Raw genomic sequence first — 19,874 nt, forward strand, 5'->3', positions numbered from 1 at the left:
AAAGTGCTCCCAGTCCCACAGAACCAGCCTGACCCGTAAAGTGCTCCCAGTCCCACAGAACCAGCCTGACCCGTAAAGTGCTCCCAGTCCCACAGAACCAGCCTGACCCGTAAAGTGCTCCCAGTCCCACAGAACCAGCCTGACCCGTAAAGTGCTCCCAGTCCCACAGAACCAGCCTGACCCGTAAAGTGCTCCCAGTCCCACAGAACCAGCCTGACCCGTAAAGTGCTCCCAGTCCCACAGAACCAGCCTGACATGTAAAGTGCTCCCAGTCCCACAGAACCAGCCTGACCCGTAAAGTGCTCCCAGTCCCACAGAACCAGCCTGACCCGTAAAGTGCTCCCAGTCCCACAGAACCAGCCTGACATGTAAAGTGCTCCCAGTCCCACAGAACCAGCCTGACCCGTAAAGTGCTCCCAGTCCCACAGAACCAGCCTGACCCGTAAAGTGCTCCCAGTCCCACAGAACCAGCCTGACCCATAAAGTGCTCCCAGTCCCACAGAACCAGCCTGACCCGTAAAGTGCTCCCAGTCCCACAGACCCAGCCTGACCCATAAAGTGCTCCCAGTCCCACAGAACCAGCCTGACCCGTAAAGTGCTCCCAGTCCCACAGAACCAGCCTGACATGTAAAGTGCTCCCAGTCCCACAGAACCAGCCTGACCCGTAAAGTGCTCCCAGTCCCACAGAACCAGCCTGACCCGTAAAGTGCTCCCAGTCCCACAGAACCAGCCTGACCCATAAAGTGCTCCCAGTCCCACAGAACCAGCCTGACCCGTAAAGTGCTCCCAGTCCCACAGAACCAGCCTGACCCGTAAAGTGCTCCCAGTCCCACAGAACCAGCCTGACCCGTAAAGTGCTCCCAGTCCCACAGAACCAGCCTGACATGTAAAGTGCTCCCAGTCCCACAGAACCAGCCTGACCCGTAAAGTGCTCCCAGTCCCACAGAACCAGCCTGACCCGTAAAGTGCTCCCAGTCCCACAGAACCAGCCTGACCCATAAAGTGCTCCCAGTCCCACAGAACCAGCCTGACCCGTAAAGTGCTCCCAGTCCCACAGAACCAGCCTGACCCGTAAAGTGCTCCCAGTCCCACAGAACCAGCCTGACATGTAAAGTGCTCCCAGTCCCACAGAACCAGCCTGACCCGTAAAGTGCTCCCAGTCCCACAGAACCAGCCTGACCCGTAAAGTGCTCCCAGTCCCACAGACTGCAGCTGCTCCACTGGCTGATGCAGAGAAGCTCAATCTACTTTTTACACATTAATACCAAAGTCTTTCCTTGATTTTTTATTGTTCTTTATGGTTTTCTACAGATTTTCTTTTTGTATCTGACTTGTTTTCAAACCTGATTGTACATGTGTGCAATAAACAGTAGAAATAGAATCACAGTGTTAAATATAATAGATAATATGAATAATAATAATTAAAAAATCTGTCTACTTCCTTCTTTACAGTTTATTTGTGTGTTTAATTTCCTGCTGCTCAGCTTGATTCCACCAGGGTTTCATATGAGACTAAATCTGTCAGACACACAATGAGAATTCATATAAATGACATGTGACAGAAACTGAGATTAAACTCAGATCTGCTCTGGTTCATGAACAGTTTAACTATAAAAATAATCCCAGATGTTTTACCAGATGTTCTTTCTGCGTTTAGCAGCTCAGATTTTGTATTATTCAACAGTTCGAACCTCGGCTCTGCTGTCAGTCAAACTGTCCAGGTCTGTGATTGGTCATATGCAAGAAACCCCGCCCCTTTTATGTGCATTGTACAATAGGTAAACCTGAGTTGAGTAAATGAGTTGAGGGGATTTCTATTTGAACTTTGACCTTTTGATCAGGTGTCACTTGGACTCAAAGGAGGAACAGAACCACAGTAAAATCTTTGTAAATGTTTTGACACCTTGTTGTTTTGAAGCTCGTCTTCATTCTGGGTTAGATGAGTAGAATTTGAAAAACCTTTATTGACAGGAAGTAGCATTGTGAGTGTCTCTGACTAAACAAGGTTTCTACTGTGAAATTCACTTCATTCGATAAAAGGTTCGAAACATCTGAGAATCTAAAAGCATCAGTGGATGAATCAGCTGAGTGATGACGCTGAGCTTCATGTCCACACGGTTTGTTTTAATGAGTTTTACATCATCTGCAGTTAAAGGGCTAACACATGGAAAACAGCAGCGTGGTCCATTCAACAGTCTGGGGTTGTGCTCTGCTCAAAAGCACTGAGGCAGCTTCCTGTTCTCAATCTGTAAAACCATGATCACATTTACATCTAAAACCAGGCGGCTCTCTGATTGGCTACGAGTCCGACTGAGTAACCAATGAGGAACTTCTGCCCAAATAAGGAAGAAGAGTTTGAGCTGAAAACAAACGTAGAAACAGAAAAAAAGAAGAAAAAAGTGGAATAAAACCAACAGGCTCAGTTTCTGCAGTCGAGTCACAAAGCTTCAGTCGTTCACATGGGGCTGGTCACATGGGGCCCGTCACATGGGGCCGGTCACATGGGGCCGGTCACATGGGGCCGGTCACATGGGGCCGGTCACATGGGGCTGGTCACATGATGCCGTTGGTGAGGTACTGGAAGCCGTCGTACAGTTTGGTGGTTAGTGACCTCATCGATCCGTCGACCAGCTGATCAATCAGCAGCTGCAGCTGCTCCTCCGTCAGACTCATGTGGAAACGTTCCTTCAGACCTCGCATGGTGCTGGAGCCGTGGAAACAGGGCAGCTGAGTACCTGGGGGGGGTCCACACAGTGGTGTCAAAACCAGTCAGTGTCAGGAGTGTGTGTGTGTGTGTGTGTGTGTGTGTGTGTGTGTGTGTGTGTGTGTGTGTGTGTGTGTGTGTGTGTGTGTGTGTGTGTGTGTGTGTGCATACCTTGCTGCATGATCTCCACGATCTGCAGAACCCGGTCCATGTGTTTTCTGGCTGCGATCAGACCCTGAAGCATCAGCATCCTGTAGTAGTTGAACATGTCGCCGTCTGGACCCCCCATCACCTGAAACACACAATGACAGTTTCCACAGTTTCACTTATCACATAACTTTTTTGTTGGTGTGTCATCAATTATACATCAACTATAAAACAAGATGCAGGGAACAGAAACCACAACCTCCTCAAAGTCGACTTCAACCAAAGAACGATAATGACCTCCTAACGGATACCAATAACAATAACATTCATTTCCTTTAATGTACAGATAAGTGCAAACATAACGTAAACCTAATTAACAATATCGCAGTGACGAGAACATGTTCTAAACAAGATCCTCCAAAAGGAGCAGCAGAACCTCTTTATCCCTCAAGAGAAACTCACATCCACAAACTCAGCTGTGAGTTTGAAGGCGGACGTTTCGAAGCCAAGGTTTTTGGGTGAGCTGGAGAGGATGAAGCCGAAGTCAATGTGGATGATGTGACCTTCAGCGTCCAGGAGGATGTTTCCGTTGTGCCTGAGAGGACGGAGGAGAACACAAGAGGGGGAGAAGTCATTGGAAAAGGGAGAATCCATCAAACAGGCAGAGTCCAGTACAGGAAGCAAGCTTTCTATAAGTGCTGTTCTATATGGACGGAACCAAATGACATGTCTGTTGGAAATACTAATGTGGTTCAATAATAAAACTTTATGTTAAACATAATGTTGATATGGAACATTAATTACAAGATACTTTCACATTGGCCCTTTTTGTCAAAAAGGTTAGCGACCTTTGATTCAGACTCTGGGAAGCAGCGGTGACCTCACCTGTCTTTGACCTGCAGCAGGTAACACACCAGGCTGTAGCCAGCACAGCTCTGCACGAAGTTCCTCTGAGCCGACAGGTAGGCCTCGGTGGTCGGAGCTCCGTGCTCCTGCAGGAAGTAGTCGAGCAGAGACAGCTGGCTCTGCTTCTTCACCTGGTGGAGCGACACGGCGTTCATCACCGGCTCGATCATCCCGCTGTCCGACGACAACACCAGGATCTTATAGGGCTTGATCCAGAGCGGAACACGCTCCTGCTCGTAGATCGACTACAGGGGACAGAACAGGTGAGTTTCTCATTGATCACTACATGTTGGTCATGTGATTTGACATGAGTGTGATGTCACAGCGTTACCTTGAGCTGCTGCAGCACCTGGGAGGCCAGCAGCTCCTGTCTCAGGTCGTCTCCACATTTAACAATAACAGACAAAAGCCTCCAGTGTGGGAGGTGTCCGTATGGAGATCCCTCTCTGATCCTCCTACAGGACACACACCATACTGCAGTCAGTACAGACCACATGAGGACAGGAAGTGGACGAACTGAGGTAACCTCCAATGTCAGCTGACGTCCACATGCTGAAGTTAACGTGTCAGTTTGAAGTTAAAGTCCAGAACCAACACAGACGACATCAGCTGAGCTGTCTTCAACACACCTGGTAATAACATGTGGTAATAACATGTGGTAATAAAATGTGTAATAACATGTGGTAATAACATGTGGTAATAACATGTGTAATATCATGTGGTAATAACATGTGTAATAGCATGTGGTAATAACATGTGTAATAAAATGTGTAATAACATGTGTAATAACATGTGGTAATAACATGTGTAATATCATGTGGTAATAACATGTGGTAATAACATGTGGTAATAACATGTGGTAATAACGTGTTGTAATAACATGTGTAATAACATGTGGTAATAACATGTGGTAATAACATGTGTAATAACATGTGGTAATAACATGTGTAATAGCATGTGGTAATAACATGTGTAATAACATGTGTAATAACATGTGTAATAGCATGTGGTAATAACATGTGGTAATAACATGTGGTAATAGCATGTGGTAATAACATGTGTAATAGCATGTGGTAATAACATGTGGACAGCTCTAAGTTCAGGTGTGAATGCTCTCAGGTCAGATATAGATCTGTATAGAGCAGGGAAGTGAGATCTGATCACAAATGTTCACAGGAGACACATTTTAATTCCAGGTGTGAACACTGGACACTGGAGGAGCGATGTTAATTCCAGGTGTGAACACTGGACACTGGAGGAGCGATGTTAATTCCAGGTGTGAACACACATACTGGAGGAGCGATGTTAATTCCAGGTGTGAACACTGGACACTGGAGGAGCGATGTTAATACCAGGTGTGAACACACATACTGGACACTGGAGGAGCGATGTTAATTCCAGGTGTGAACACACATACTGGACACTGGAGGAGCGATGTTAATACCAGGTGTGAACACTGGACACTGGAGGAGCGATGTTAATACCAGGTGTGAACGGTGCCAAGTGGAGATAAAGAAAGCTGAAGCCCTGAAATGAACCAGAACGTTTGGAAATTTGAAGTTTCCATGAGAAAGTGTAGGAATTGAATGAAAAACTAAAATCTATTCATGGATGAGTGAAGAGTTCATTCTGTTGAGCACAGCGCCACCTACCGGACCTTCTCCTCCCAGGGCTCCTTCAGGGCCACAGCCGACGGGTCCTCCGGGTCCCGTTTGAAGGTGGTGGGGGCCTGAGCCAGCTGCTCCGAGAGACGCCGCCTGGACACACAACACACACACACACATGTAAACTGTAAACACATATTAACTCTGGGAATCGTCCACAAATTGTCCCTTAACATTTTCCAGAACTTCTTCAGGCTTCTTTCAGACGTTCCCTGAACTCAGTGATCCTGATGACGGGCTGTGTTCAAATGGAAATGTCTGAGTAAGAGATTCACGTTAGCTCATCATCTTTAAAGGTTGACGTCTTTGTCAGCGTCTTCTACACGTATGAGTCCTCCCACCGAGTGAGGACAGCAAGTTGTCTCTGAATTAATAATCCTGCAGTTAAATTAAAACACGTTCAACATATGAAACATCAAACATTCTGATGAGAAACAGTATTTTCTCCTCCAACTTTAAATCTGATCACTTTGTCTCTCTCTCTCTTTGAGGATGAATCGTCTCCTCTGTTTTACAGATAAACTGTAACTGACCTGATGTCTCCAGCGGCGATGAACACCGGCTCTTTACTCTCCAGACTGGTGATGCTGTCCACAGAGAACTGACTGATGTTGTCACAGCTGCTGGTGTGGACCTCTGGAAGCTGCAGCAGGTAAAGAAGAAACCACACGTGATCAACAGCTCCTGACTCCGCCCACAGCTGCTGCAGGTCTGAGAACACCTGGGTGTCCATCTCACCTCCACCTGCAGCTCCCCGATGTCGTCCACAGACCAGGCCTCGTCGTCGTTGTCGTAGTTTGGAACCACGGAGAAGCTGCCGGCTCTCTGCTCCGCCGTCATGCCGCAGTCCGGCAGATTCTCCACAGAACGTGTGCTCCTGATCCGGTTCTCCGGGATCCGGATCGGAACGCTGGACGTCTCAAAGTTCTCACACTCCAGAACCTCCACATAGATCAGGTACGGGGCCTGAAACAGGTCATGTGACTGATCAATAACACGACCAGCTGGTGTCGGAGCCTAAACCAAGGGTCACTGACAGAGGTCACAGTGACGTCCTGTGGACGCTCTCCATTGGTGGTTTCTTTATCATTGTGAGGACACAAGCTTCATTCAGGTTAGAAACAGGTTCATGAGATTCATGACATCAGAGCGTCCTCACAGCTTCAGAAAGACATGTGTGTGTGTGTGTGTGTGTGTCTCTAACCTTGTCTTTGGAGTTCAGAACCACGGCCTGTGTGTGTGGCACTCGCACCACGTGGTGGTCGAAGGCGGCGGTCGGCAGCCACACTCGAGCCGGCAGCTTGTGGTTGAGCAGCGACAGTTCGGAGATCAGACGGGAAGTCTTCTGCTCTTTGGTCGGCAGCGTCGCCAAACGCTTCCCGATCCCCATCAGAGACTTGATGAACTCCCTCTGAGGAGCCAGGCGCACGGGCTGCAGACAGACAGGTGGAGGACAGACAGACAGGTGGAGGACAGACAGACAGGTGGAGGACAGACAGACAGGAGGAGGACAGACAGACAGCAGGAGGACAGACAGACAGGTGGAGGACAGACAGACAGGTGGAGGACAGACAGACAGGTGGAGGACAGACAGACAGGTGGAGGACAGACAGACAGGTGGAGGACAGACAGACAGGTGGAGGACAGACAGACAGGTGGAGGACAGACAGACAGGTGGAGGACAGACAGACAGGAGGAGGACAGACAGACAGACAGACAGGAGGAGGACAGACAGACAGGTGGAGGACAGACAGACAGGTGGAGGACAGACAGACAGGTGGAGGACAGACAGACAGGTGGAGGACAGACAGACAGACAGGTTAGAGTCTCTCTCCGGACACAGGTTTCACGTTTGTCTCAAATGAAAAAGTCAAAGTGGAGCTGCAGCAGTGAATCAATAAGTTCATCAAATAGTTGGTCCAAGTGATTTTCAGTCACATGACAGTTTATGGATCGATATGGTCACTTTAAGCTGTTGATCGATCACAGAAATGATTTCCGATGGATGTGATGGTTGTTTTGAGTCACAGCAGCAGCAGCTTTTTGGACATGAGACACAACGTGTAGACAGACGATGTTTCATCAGAGACAGAGGACGTCTGAGACCAGTCGGAGTCCGACAGAGCAGAGGACGATCCCTCCCACACCAGGTGATTGGATCCAACAGAAAAACTCAGAATCACTGAACAAGAACCAGAACCCAAACACTAAATTTCCCACAATGCACCCTGGAGGGAGGTCGGAACACGAAGCAGGTGAACTTACGGGACCGGCCTCAAACTCCAGACTGTCTGAGCTGCAGCTGCTGTCCTGGAGGTCAGAGGTCAAAAGGACGTGGAGAAATAAGATCAATTACTTTTAATTGATTTGTTATTAACAAATAAGGAAATAAACAGGATAAATAGTAATGTGAATCTTTCCTCAGACTGTCCGTTGCTGCAGCTCCTCTTTTCAGCCTCTGTCTCAAACTGTTTTAGCTCCTGTCTCTTTAAGACCCCCCTCGTGATGAAGCCCAATCCGCTGTGATTGGTCAGCTGGTAAACCAGTTAGCGACCTCTGCTCTCACTTAACCTGGTTTTGTTTTGTTGGTCTAACTAGCTGCTAGGCTAACCCTATCGGTCCCATGATGTCACGTGACATCCCAGCGACGCACTAGAGGAAGTGACATCATTATGAGGAAGTGACATCATGGACTGTTCTTGTGACATGTGCAGTTTTGTTGATGTAAACAGAAACTTGTGATTTTATGGTGGAGACACGGTGGCGTCTCATGTGTAAAGGGACCGGAACTAAGTTCTGTTAGATAACTTGAAGTAATCTGATTACTGTAAATTTATAAGTAATGGAAGCACTGACACTGATTGAGAACGTGAAAGAATGATGAGGAGGAAATGAGCGTTTAGGGACAGTGATGGTTTCCTGTCCCATGATGAGTCCAGTATCAGAATATCAGACTATCAGATAATCAAAGTATCAGATAATCAGAGAATCAGATAATCAGAGTATCAGAGTATCAGAGTATCAGAGTATCAGAGTATCAGAGTATCAGAGTATCAGAGTATCAGAGTATCAGATAATCAGAGAATCAGGTAATCAGAGTATCAGATAATCAAAGTATCAGATAATCAGATAATCAGATAATCAGATAATCAGAGTATCAGAGTATCAGATAATCAGAGTATCAGAGTATCAGAGTATCAGAGTATCAGAGTATCACAGGCCGACCCGACAGAACCCTCCCAGTACAAACCCTGACAGGTCTGTGTGTGATTAACACTGAATAATATCTTCTTTTCTATAAAGAGCCTCTTTTAATCATTTAAATATATCAACAAGTTCCCTCACATTCAGTGTGAAGAGATTATTCTTTGGCCTCCAACTTTGAATTAGATCTTTTATTTCAGACACTGCTCTCCCTCTCTCTCTCTCCCTCTCTCTCTCTCTCTTTATTAACAGCAGCAGAGTATTACTGTGTTTTCTTCATTAGTGACATCACTGCTGGTTCTTCACCTCCTTCTTCTCATCACTTGATCCCAAAACTGGAGAAACCCATTGGTCAGCAAGTTCATTTAATATTCATGAGCTGCTTTGCATTGACCATTTATGGTTGAATGTGGGCGTGTAGAGGGCGGGGCATGTGGCAGATCCACGTACGCATGTTTCCAGGTGGACTGGGATTTATTAAGGGATCACTGTGTTAAGTTGTGTGTTTTATCTGAATCCATTTTGCTTTGTGCGCACGTAGACTTTTGTATGAATCCTACCCTCGGTCAGTTAAATGTTGACCTGGTCCAGGACCAAGTCCTACACCTGGATGTGGACATGGTTCAGGACTTGGTCCAGGTCCAGGTGGTACGCAGCTTCCCGGTGGGGGGGGGGGGGGGGGGGGGCGTTACCTCGTCCTGGCTGCTCTCCACCTTTGGGTTACTGGCCGTCCTCTTCAGGTTGCTGCTCAGGCTGATGCTGACGGTGGCGTCGGACTTGGAGCGCTGATGAGTTCGTTTGGAGGGCGACAGGCCGTGGTCTCCTCCGAGAGGTCCAGGGCCGGAGACGGGAGACGGGAGGGGACAGAACGGGGTCAGAGTCAGGGGTTCCCTGCGAGCTCGAGGCCCGGCGGGTTTCAGTTCATCGGACAGGATGAGTTTTCTCAGTTTGGTTCCTCTGGAGTGACGCTGAGTGGAGATGTGCATGTCGGAGGAGTAAGCCCCAAGGAGCCAGGCACACTGAAGACTGAAGGAGATGCTCTGTCTGCAGCGATGAACCTGGAAGACAAAACACAGGGACACAGTTTGACCTCTGTCCCTTTAAACCAACAACTAGATTCAACCTGAGACGAGTCACATTTACCCTCTGACCTCAGGGGGCGTCACACAGTGTCTTTCATAAATGTGTGAGTCAGTGTCTCTGGACATGTTCTGGATCTTCTCCTGCAGCCTCCTGGTGACATGTGTGTAACATGTCAGAGTCCATGTGAGGAACCAGCAGGACAATGTGTGGAAGCTTCCCAGTGCACGTAGAAGACCAAGACGTCAACTTGGAAAAGACGAGGAGATTCCAGAGCTTCTGGTGATTTTTTTGTAATAAATAACTTCACCACTAGATGTCACTTAATCCTTCACAATGAATATGTAACTTAAAGGGCCCATATTTTACACTTTTCTGGGACTTGATTTGAAGTATTGTTCCCTAAGATGATGTATCAGTCTAAATGATAAATCATCTATCAGTTTAAAGTAGAAACAAACTGCTGCAATGTGTATTTCCATGTCCTCTCCTCTCCTCTCCTCTCCTCTCCTCTCCTCTCCTCTCCTCTCCTCTCCTCTCCTCTCCTCTCCTCTCCCTGGAGCTGCAGACAGAACCTCCTCCAGCATGAGCCTGACTTTGAGTGACACGCCACCCGGCCTATCAGCGGCCTCTACTGGTGCATTTGACGATCTCTGGCTGTAAATAGAGTTTAAAGTCACGCTATGTTTTGATACCGCTAGAGAAGACCAGCCACATCTTCACCGTCGGTGACAACAGGATGTTTCTGAACGGTTAGTTACAGTCCTCGTGTTTATTAGAGTTTCAGCAGGACAGTCGGCCGGGGGAGGAGAAACGACCTGAGGTTCAATACGCCTGAGAGACGAGTGCGAGCCCGGATGACATCATACGGAGAGGAAGTACAAAACACAATGTTTTGATAACACATTTCTCAGAAGGGACTGAATGAAACAGTGGTGGCCCCCTACTGGCCCCTTCAAGTCATTACAGATAGGAAAAGCCTTTAACATAACGATGAAGATATGGAGACACGTCTTGGTTCCACCGCTCCAGTTGCTGTTCCCATGGTAACCAAGTTTTCTATAAACCCCTCTGATGATGTCACTGATGACATCTTTATAAACTCCAGGTGGATGTTGGGTAATACCTGCTGGTTGCTAAGGAACGATAGGGTGGTTTCTATAGTGACACCATGTGACTGTATGTAATGCCTGAGCTCTGATGAGCACTATGACTTGGGTCTGAAAGGTCAAACAGGTGAAGTCAGCAGAATTACATTGAGTTAGGCCCCGCCCACAGTCAGACCACACCCACCACGTATGGCTTGATGGCATCCCCGACGTCTTCGTCCATGTGGATGTACATGTTGAGCAGCTGCGGCAGGAAGAAGTCCACCTCGTCGTGGAGGAAGCTGAAGAGCCGGTTCCCGATGTACGCCTGCACCCCCGGCTCCTTCGAGTTGTGCAGGTAAGATATCGCCATGGAAACATCAAACAGCTTGGACTCAAACAGGCGGAGCAGCCACGACTGTTTGGAGGGATTGTGTCTCTGCCGCCGCCGGGCGCTTTTCACCGAGCCGGGGGCGGGGCCTTCTGGGTCCTCCTCTTTCTCGCGGATCTTCGTCTGTTTCACGGCGGCCGTCGGAGCTGCGGGGGGGCAGGGGGGGTCCGGACCGCTCGGCAGGTCGGTGACATCGCCCTCCACCTGCTGCAGCTTCACCTTCTGCAGCACCTCCCGACACGCCTGCTGAGCCACCTCGGCGTCGATGACCAGGGTGAGCTCCCCCGCCCCCTCGCTGATCACACCCAGGGGAGGGGTGAGGGCCTGGGGGGGGGCGCACGACGACGAGGGCGTGGAGGGGAGAGAGAGGGAGGAGGAGACGGAGAGGGAGGGGCTGTTCTGCTCAGAGGGGGCGGAGGAAAGCTCAGACTCTGTGTCGTCCATCATGGCGGCTGGGAAGCTCCGCCCTCCTCCACTGAAACACAAACAAGAGGTCAGAGGTTACAGAGCCATCTGATCAACACTGGTTATTGATTAATATTAATAATCATCGCTAATAATCTGATCAACAGGGATTCTGGTCAGATGTCACTTCCCTGCTCTGCATGCTCATTAACACCGACGTCATTTGTGTGAGTGAACCATGTTGTTGTGAGTCAGTTTACTGTGTGTGTGTGTGTGTGTGTGTGTGTGTGTGTGTTTGTGACAGATTGGACCAGTTTAATGAAGGTATGGATCAGTGTTGATCAAGAGGAGTCACGTGTCCCCAGCCGTGATGACACATGTGATGTGTTTCTGATCTGATGTGTTCACCACGGGTCAGATCAGTTAAACCACGTTGTGACCACACGTTAGAACCACGTGATCACTGAGTGTGAGTCTGAACCGACAAAAGGTTTCATTGATCCTTCTGCTGTTTGCTGTGAGGAGCTGAGCCTGCTGGTTCCATGAGAACACAACACACACACAGAGAAACACACACAGAGAAACACACACACAGAGACACACACAGAGAAATACACAGAGAAATACACAGAGAAACAAACACACACAGAGACACACACACCGAGAAATACACAGAGACAAACACACACAGAGACACACACACCGAGAAATACACAGAGACAAACACAACACACACACAGACACACACACATTGAGAAATACACAGAGACAAACACAACACACACACAGACACACACACACTGAGAAATACACAGAGACAAACACACACACACCGAGAAATACACAGAGACAAACACAACACACACACAGACACACACACATTGAGAAATACACAGAGACAAACACACACAGACACACACACACACAGAAATACACAGAGACAAACACACACAGAGACACACACACCGAGAAATACACAGAGACAAACACAACACACACACAGACACACACACATTGAGAAATACACAGAGACAAACACACACACACACACACACACACACACACACACACACACACAATGAGAAATACACAGAGACAAACACAACACACACACAGACACACACCGAGAAATACACAGAGACAAACACACACAGAGACACACACACTGAGAAATACACAGAGACAAACACAACACACACACAGACACACACACATTGAGAAATACACAGAGACAAACACAACACACACACAGACACACACACAGTGAGAAATACACAGAGACAAACACAACACACACACAGAGACACACACACTGAGAAATACACAGAGACACACACACACTGAGACACACACAGAGACAAACACACACTGAGACACACACAGAGACAAACACACACACACACAGACACACACAGTCTTGATCCACAATACGAAGTTAAAACCTTCCGGTCAGTTAGCCTAGCGTTAGCTTAGCATAATATATTCCACAGCCCCGACCCATCCGTTAAGCTAGCATGCAGCTAACAGTTAGCAGACTTCTAGTTAAGACGCAGTCCCCGTTAACCAGCTAACTAGAGATGCTAGCACTGCTAACAGCTAACAACACAAAGACAACCAGCTACATGCTTTAGTAACACGAACACCGTTAGCATTAGCAGTGACCGGCGATATCAGTGTTTTCAAAGCCTAATGCTAAGCTATGGTTAGCCCCTGCGGGTCGCGGCCCAGCGGGGGGGGGCTCAGTGGGGGGGGGGGGGGTGCAGTGGGGGGGCTCAGGTGAGTCGCTGTTACCTGCTGACGCTTCAGAGTCTCTCAGCTCAACTTTTATCTCCAGTTAGTTTCCATTGATTCAACACTTATCTGCCGCTGCTTCCGGTCTGGCTGCGCTGACAGAGCGCCCCCTGCTGCACCGGAGGGGCGTTAGTGAACAGCACTGATCACATGGTCTCTGCACACTGTCAGTCACGTTTGTATCAAACCACAGATCTGACCAAACGGATCAAATATCAATAATCATGAGAATAATAATCAATAAAACGATCATGGAATATTACACTGACTATTATTATTGTTGATGTTACATATTTATTATCCGTTTATAAATAATGATTTTGCTTCATCTGAAACTTGATGTGAGAAAACTTATTTTTCTAACTTATCTGAACTCTATTTTCATGATTTTATCAAGTTAATAATATATATATATATATATATATATATATACATTTACATGTATAATGGCTCCATGAGTTGAGAAAGCCAGCAGACTTTGCCCGACTCTCAGATTGGCGTACAGAGCACGATGAGGCTGCAACCCGGCTGCTCCACATGGGTAAGACAGCAGTCATCATCTATTATTAAAAGTCCATAAATCGTTTCACAACGTCTCCTCCGAGGAGAAAACCATTATGAAGAAATTTGTTTGGTTTTAATTAGGCGAAGTCTGGTTTTTCTGGAGAAGGTGGAACAACTGCACCTCACAGACTGTGATCCATTTGAGTTGAATGAAGTGAATATATATTTGTAGTAAAGACACACAGACAGTTCAGTGTTTTATCAGAAGCATGTGAAAAGAGGAAACAGATGTGAGACACTGAACTTTATTAAAACACCATGAGTTCACAGTGTGAGCAGCAGGAGGCGCTGCAGGAGATACTCTGGATCAACATGTTAGTTCTATTCAGTGAACACTAAGAGCCAGAGGTCACACAGAGGTCATCCTCTCACACCCAGATGTCGGACGTGCAGTCTCCTCCTGGATACCTCAGCTCGTGGGCCAGAACCGGACCGCCGGGTTCTTTACCAAAATCCACCAGGAAGTTCTCGTTTAGGGTCAAACCTCCGCTGACAGAGTTCACATCCATCTGCATCATCACCGAGCCGTCTCTGGACAAACACACACACAGAGGTCACAGGTCATGTACTGGATGAGGTCATAGGTCACGTACTGGATTAGGTCAGAGGTCACTTACTTGATGAGGTCGGGGTAGAACTGTTTGTCCCAGCTGCTGAACAGAGACGTCGTCACGTAAAGTCTGCGACCGTCCAAACTCAACTGCAACATCTGAGGACCTCCAGAGACACGCCTCCCCTGAGAGACAGACAGGTGAGACAAAGAGTTTCTCATTGTGTCTCAGTTCCTCACTCGTTTCCTAACTCCTGTCCTTGTCTGTCTCACCTGGATGATGCGTGGGGGGGGCTGCGGCTGGCCTTCGGGGTCCTCCAGGACCCTGACTGGTCCGTCACTGACAATGCTGCCTCCTAGAAACACCTGGAAAAGACAGACAGGTGAACTGTCTCACTCTGATGTTCGACTGATCACTATCATCACTGGACAAGTGTTGTGACATCACACCTGGCCGACCAATCTGGGGTTCTTCCTGTCTGTGATGTCATACTGTCTGATGTCACCGTGCAGCCAATTACTGAAGTAGAGGAAACGGTCGTCCAATGAGATCAGGATGTCTGTGATCAGACCTGTAAGAACAGACAGGTCAGTCAGACAGGTAACTGGTCAGAAAGACAGATCAGACACACAGGTAACAGGTCAGACAGACAGGTACCAGGCATCTCTGGCAGTTTCCATCCCTCCACCTTCTTGCTGGGAACGTTGATCACGTTCTCTGCAGCCCATTGACCTTCCTGAAGAAACAGAACCAGATTAAATTAGAGATCCAACTGATGAACAAACACTGGAATCTCAGTGGGATGAAGAAACGAGAAGCCTGTGGTACTAACCGGAGTTTTGTAGAATCTGAAGACGTTTGATTGCAGAGCACAGCCCACGTAGCCCTCGGTGGCGTCGGGGTCGTGGAGGAATCGGACCTCGAGAGGAATAGCGCCCTCTTCACCCAGATTGAGCGTCTGCAGCTTTCTGTGGGTCGTCCAGTCCCACACGTGGATGGAGCTGCCGTAGTGACCTGAAATACCACGGCTGTGTTACAGGTAGTTTGATGTTTGCACATGAACTGTGGCACTGATGCAAAGTTACCGGAAGATCAGAACCAAGAGTCTGTCTTTTCAGGAGGTAACATCAGGTCGTTAAAGGATTAAACGTCTGGCAGTAAAACGTTGACTCCTCCCGACTCACCTTCCTGGACGTGGGCCGGATTAAAACCATCGGCCAAAGCTTTAGGGGCCCCCCATTCAGTGCTGATCATGACGTTGTGTCGAGGTTGGTACCAGAAGTCGTACCCAAAGGGCGCTGCTTCATTCGGATGCTCCCAATTCCCGACCACCTCAAACGTCTCGCCATCCAGCAGAACAAATCCACCTGAGATGACAACAGCAGATGTAACACTGGAACTGTCCACTAGAGGCTGCTAGTGGGTTTGGTCGGTCTCTCACCTTTGCCGTTACCGGCCGGATCTCCCAAGCAGCTGACCATGATCTGACCGTTACCCAGGCAATGAGACGTGTGAGGATTCGCCAGGTTGCATTTCCAGAACAGATCCACGGGTTCGACCATCTGAACACAAACACATCGACTCAGTGACTTTCATCTTCATCACTCGACGGTGACACCTAGTGGTCGGAGGCATCATGTGTACAGGTTGTCAGTCTGTCTCATTCTTATGAACACGATATCTCAAGAACACTTTTAAAGGGAATTTCTTAAAATCTGGTACAACAGTTCACACTTGGGGGTCAAAGATCACTGTGACCTCACAAACCCCGTTGTGCCTCATGAACATGATATCTGAAGTACAGGAGAGGGAATCCTTTCTAATTTGGCTCAGATGATTTTGAAAAGGATGTCTCAAAATTCTCGGAAGAACGTTTTCTAATTTGGTTCCAATGTTCAATGAGACTCAAGAATGAACAGATGAGAATTCAGTGGTCAAAGGTCAAGGTCGCTGTGACCTCTCACCACGAGGTGTGAACGATCCCGAGCTGCTGCAGGTGCGTGTGTTCTTCAGCGTCTCTGAGGAAACATGTTAATGATCAAACTGTGACTCAGCAGAATCTGACGATAACAAGCCAAAGGTTTGCACAGCTGCAGTCCGACCTCAGCATGAACTTTCTTTATTCCTGAACGTCCAATCACGTGTACAGCTCTGAGTTCACGTGTGAAACATGGAGGAGTCAGTTGGTTCAGACCAGGACTCGGCTGACGACCTCTGACCTCCACAGTTTCAAAGTCATATATCTTAAGTCTCCTCTGTGTTCGTGCCGACTGAATAAAAACAGTGTGAACACAAGCATCTTTGTTTAGGATCTTCTCACATGATCATAGATCGGGTATGAACAGCCCGGTCGCTGAAGCCTCAGTGATTGGCTGAGGTGGTTTGTACCTTGTGCAGCTGAGGCGCTCTGGGATCCGTCCCGACGTCGACCACGTAGATCCTGGAGGAGATGAGCGACGGCAGAATCAGACGGTTCCGGCTCTTGGAGGCGTCTCCGAAGCAGCTGCTGCAGGCGTTCCAGCCGGAGTGATGCAGCTCGTCCCGAAGGTTCGGCATCGGCAGCCGGTGGATCACCTGACAGGACAGAGGTCAAAGGTCACAGCAGGTTTACAGGTGATTCCATCCTTTGGTTTAACGCAGCAGTGACCGTACCTGACCGTAGGCCGCAGACTTCGGGTCCACGTCCACTGTTGCCAGGTAATCTGGTTTGAGGACCTCAGTGTTCCGGTAGATACACGGAAGGTAGACAATCTGCTCCCGGGGACCTACAACCACACGACACCACAACTGTGAGTGTGTGTCTGAGTGTGTGTGTCTGTATGGCTGTGTGCGAGTGTCTGTTTGTGTCTCACCCTTCATGGCCTCCAGCGGGCTGCGGTATCCTGGTCCACATCCTGAACAGCTCGCTGAGAAAACACAACAACATTTAAAAGACATGAGCATAAGGGGTCAGAGGTCACAGAGGTCACAGCCTGATCTCTGTTGGACGACGTCCAATCAGACGCAGGATCAGCAGCTTCTCATTCCCCGACTTCACTTCAGCTTTTATTTATTAGACGATCACACAGCAGGAGGTTTAATAATTTGATACACAACGACATGACAACACACAACTACACGATACACAGAGGTTTATTAATGATCACACACACACACACACACACACACACACACACACACACTCACATACACACACACACACACATACACACACACATACACACACACACACGCTCTCTCTCTAGGATTAAAAGGGACAGGACCTGTTTTTCTTGCAGCTTCAGTTTTAATTAAAAACTCAAACGACAAAAAAACAATAATAATCAGAAATGATTTACCAATGGATTCTGGAGTAAACTCAGCCCTGACGACACATTCCTGTTCCTGAAGTTGAAGTCGAGCTGTCTAAATAATGGGTCAGGTTCTCAGCCGTTTCTGAGGTTTCTGTTCTTCCTGAGGTATTAGTGCCAATTGAGGGCAGCAGATGGTTGATTTGATTTCTAATAGTTTGCATGATTAAAGAAGGTCATGAAGATCTTGCTCTTCATGGATGGAGGGATACTGGGTTCGGTGGAGGTGTGACTCTCTGTCAGCTCCAGAGCTGAAGACAAACCCGGGCTTGTTTTTATTCTCTTCTGTTAAGGCCAAATTATAGTCGTTTTTTACGCACGCACGCACGCACGCAGCTTCTACGGACTCGTTTTGGTTTATAGTTCCCCCACAGTTGCGCCTGTTGCAACGCAATTCACCGCCAGACCACTAGCCGGAGTAATGTTTGTTGTTGAAGTCGGCTCTTCTTTGTGTGTGGCACACGTTTATTGACATCGCCACGGCGGCTCCTCAGAGCCTTTTTCTGGCCGACAAATCCGCCGGTCAGTGACGGGTTCCACTAGTGGACATAGTTTCGGATCTTTTCTGCCAAGTGCTCTTCTATTTTGGTCGTATAGTTAGAAAAATTGGCTGCCGCACGCAAGGTTGCTGGTGCGCCACTTCCTTTCTAGTTTTCTTGAGTCTAGTTTTAACTGTCATGGATTATATGTTGGGACAGTGTTTTTGTGAAACCAAAGGCCTCCTCTTCAGCCTATGTGTGTAGATAAAATCCTGAAACCACATGTTCCATTGTTCCGAAAAAGCCAGAGCACAGGGAACTCAGTCTCCCAGGATTCCTCAACTTCACACAGAGGTGTGAAAAGCCACAAGGGTCAACTCCTATTGGTCACTCTGGCCCCATGACCTGTGAGGTCCCGGGGCAATATAATGCAAGTCCTCCCCCTCTTCTATCTCTTTCTTCAATCCGTCTGAGGGCGGAAGGCTGCCGGCCTCTCTTCCTGCATCGCCGAGGGGTGAAGCCTGATTTCTCCAGCTCGCATCCAACGAGACTCGGGCTCAGTGGTCTCAATTATAACCGTTGCGTACGCACAAAACGGGCGTGAAACGTGCGTACGCCACCTCTCACGCCAACGTTGGGATTTATAAAAACAAACTTGACGGGAAAATTTGCGAATTTCTACGCAAAGTTAGACCCATGCTTATGAACGTTTTGGAGACGGGAAAACAGCGACACAGACATGAGGAGGTGAACTGCAGCAGATTATTGATCAGAGCGCAAAGCGCACTGGAGATCACTTATAAGAAATTAAGAAACTTTCCAAATAATATCCCAGAGGAGGTGAGGATCCACTGATGTGAGGGAATCGTCCGATGCTCTAAATAAATAAATCCTGCCGTGACAGTGGAGCTGGTTCTGCTCGATGTGTGCACGTGACTGGAAGAACGAGGAGGAAGTGAGGGTTCAGTGATGTCTGATCTCACACAGTGTGTTATGTGATGTCTGATCTCACACAGTGTGTTATGTGATGTCTGATCTCACACAGTGTGTTATGTGACGTCTGATCTCACACAGTGTGTTATGTGATGTCTGATCTCACACATTGTGTTATGTGATGTCTGATCTCACACAGTGTGTTATCCACAGCTGCAGCAGCAGCAGAGTATCAGTGTATTTTCTTTATTAGTGACATCACTGCTGTCCCATAAAGTCGCTCTTCACCTCCACCTCACTAACAAACACCTCGATGTCAGTGTCAGAAAGTTTCACTTCCTCTTCACATCGCTCGATGCGGTGACTCCGTCAGGACTCACGGTGGAAACCCATTGGTCAGCAGCATCATTTAATATTCACGCCGTGCTTTGCATTGACCATTTATGGTTGAAAGTGGGCGTGTGGAGGGCGGATCTGGAGGCGGATCCACATACGAACGTTTCCAGGTGGACGGTGAACATTGCGTTCAGGTGAGCGTGCTATTGACAATACACCACTGTTCACACACATACACATACTTTAACGTGTAGTCAGATACACATAATGTCCTTTGAGCG

General features: G+C 48.0%; 2 protein-coding genes across 3 annotated transcripts; both read right to left on the minus strand.

Moving 5' to 3' along the window:
- Positions 1-1,935: 1,935 nt before the first annotated feature.
- Positions 1,936-13,447, minus strand: pi4kb (phosphatidylinositol 4-kinase, catalytic, beta). Of its 2 annotated transcripts, XM_061081403.1 has the most exons (13): positions 13,381-13,447; positions 10,999-11,659; positions 9,318-9,683; positions 7,687-7,731; positions 6,626-6,853; positions 6,160-6,387; positions 5,955-6,064; positions 5,410-5,514; positions 4,089-4,212; positions 3,737-4,002; positions 3,314-3,446; positions 2,876-2,996; positions 1,936-2,735 (listed from the first exon to the last, which is right to left on the minus strand). In XM_061081403.1, exons 2-13 carry the CDS (start codon positions 11,629-11,631, stop codon positions 2,554-2,556), a joined length of 2,541 nt encoding a protein of 846 aa, XP_060937386.1. In that variant the 5' UTR covers positions 11,632-11,659; positions 13,381-13,447; the 3' UTR covers positions 1,936-2,553. The 2 variants fall into 2 exon arrangements, with proteins under 2 accessions (XP_060937386.1, XP_060937387.1); XM_061081404.1 differs by lacking the exon at positions 7,687-7,731.
- Positions 13,448-14,175: 728 nt separating this feature from the next.
- LOC133014150 (methanethiol oxidase-like) lies at positions 14,176-17,435 on the minus strand. The gene is made up of 11 exons (XM_061081310.1): positions 17,348-17,435; positions 17,148-17,260; positions 16,884-17,069; positions 15,937-16,057; positions 15,680-15,862; positions 15,328-15,509; positions 15,153-15,231; positions 14,945-15,066; positions 14,768-14,860; positions 14,562-14,680; positions 14,176-14,475 (listed from the first exon to the last, which is right to left on the minus strand). Exons 1-11 carry the CDS (start codon positions 17,430-17,432, stop codon positions 14,313-14,315), a joined length of 1,446 nt encoding a protein of 481 aa, XP_060937293.1. The 5' UTR covers positions 17,433-17,435; the 3' UTR covers positions 14,176-14,312.
- Between the last annotated feature and the right edge of the window lie 2,439 nt (positions 17,436-19,874).

This window comes from Limanda limanda, chromosome 11 (assembly GCF_963576545.1).
Source record: "Limanda limanda chromosome 11, fLimLim1.1, whole genome shotgun sequence".
In the NCBI taxonomy this organism is placed as follows: Eukaryota; Metazoa; Chordata; class Actinopteri; order Pleuronectiformes; family Pleuronectidae; genus Limanda; species Limanda limanda.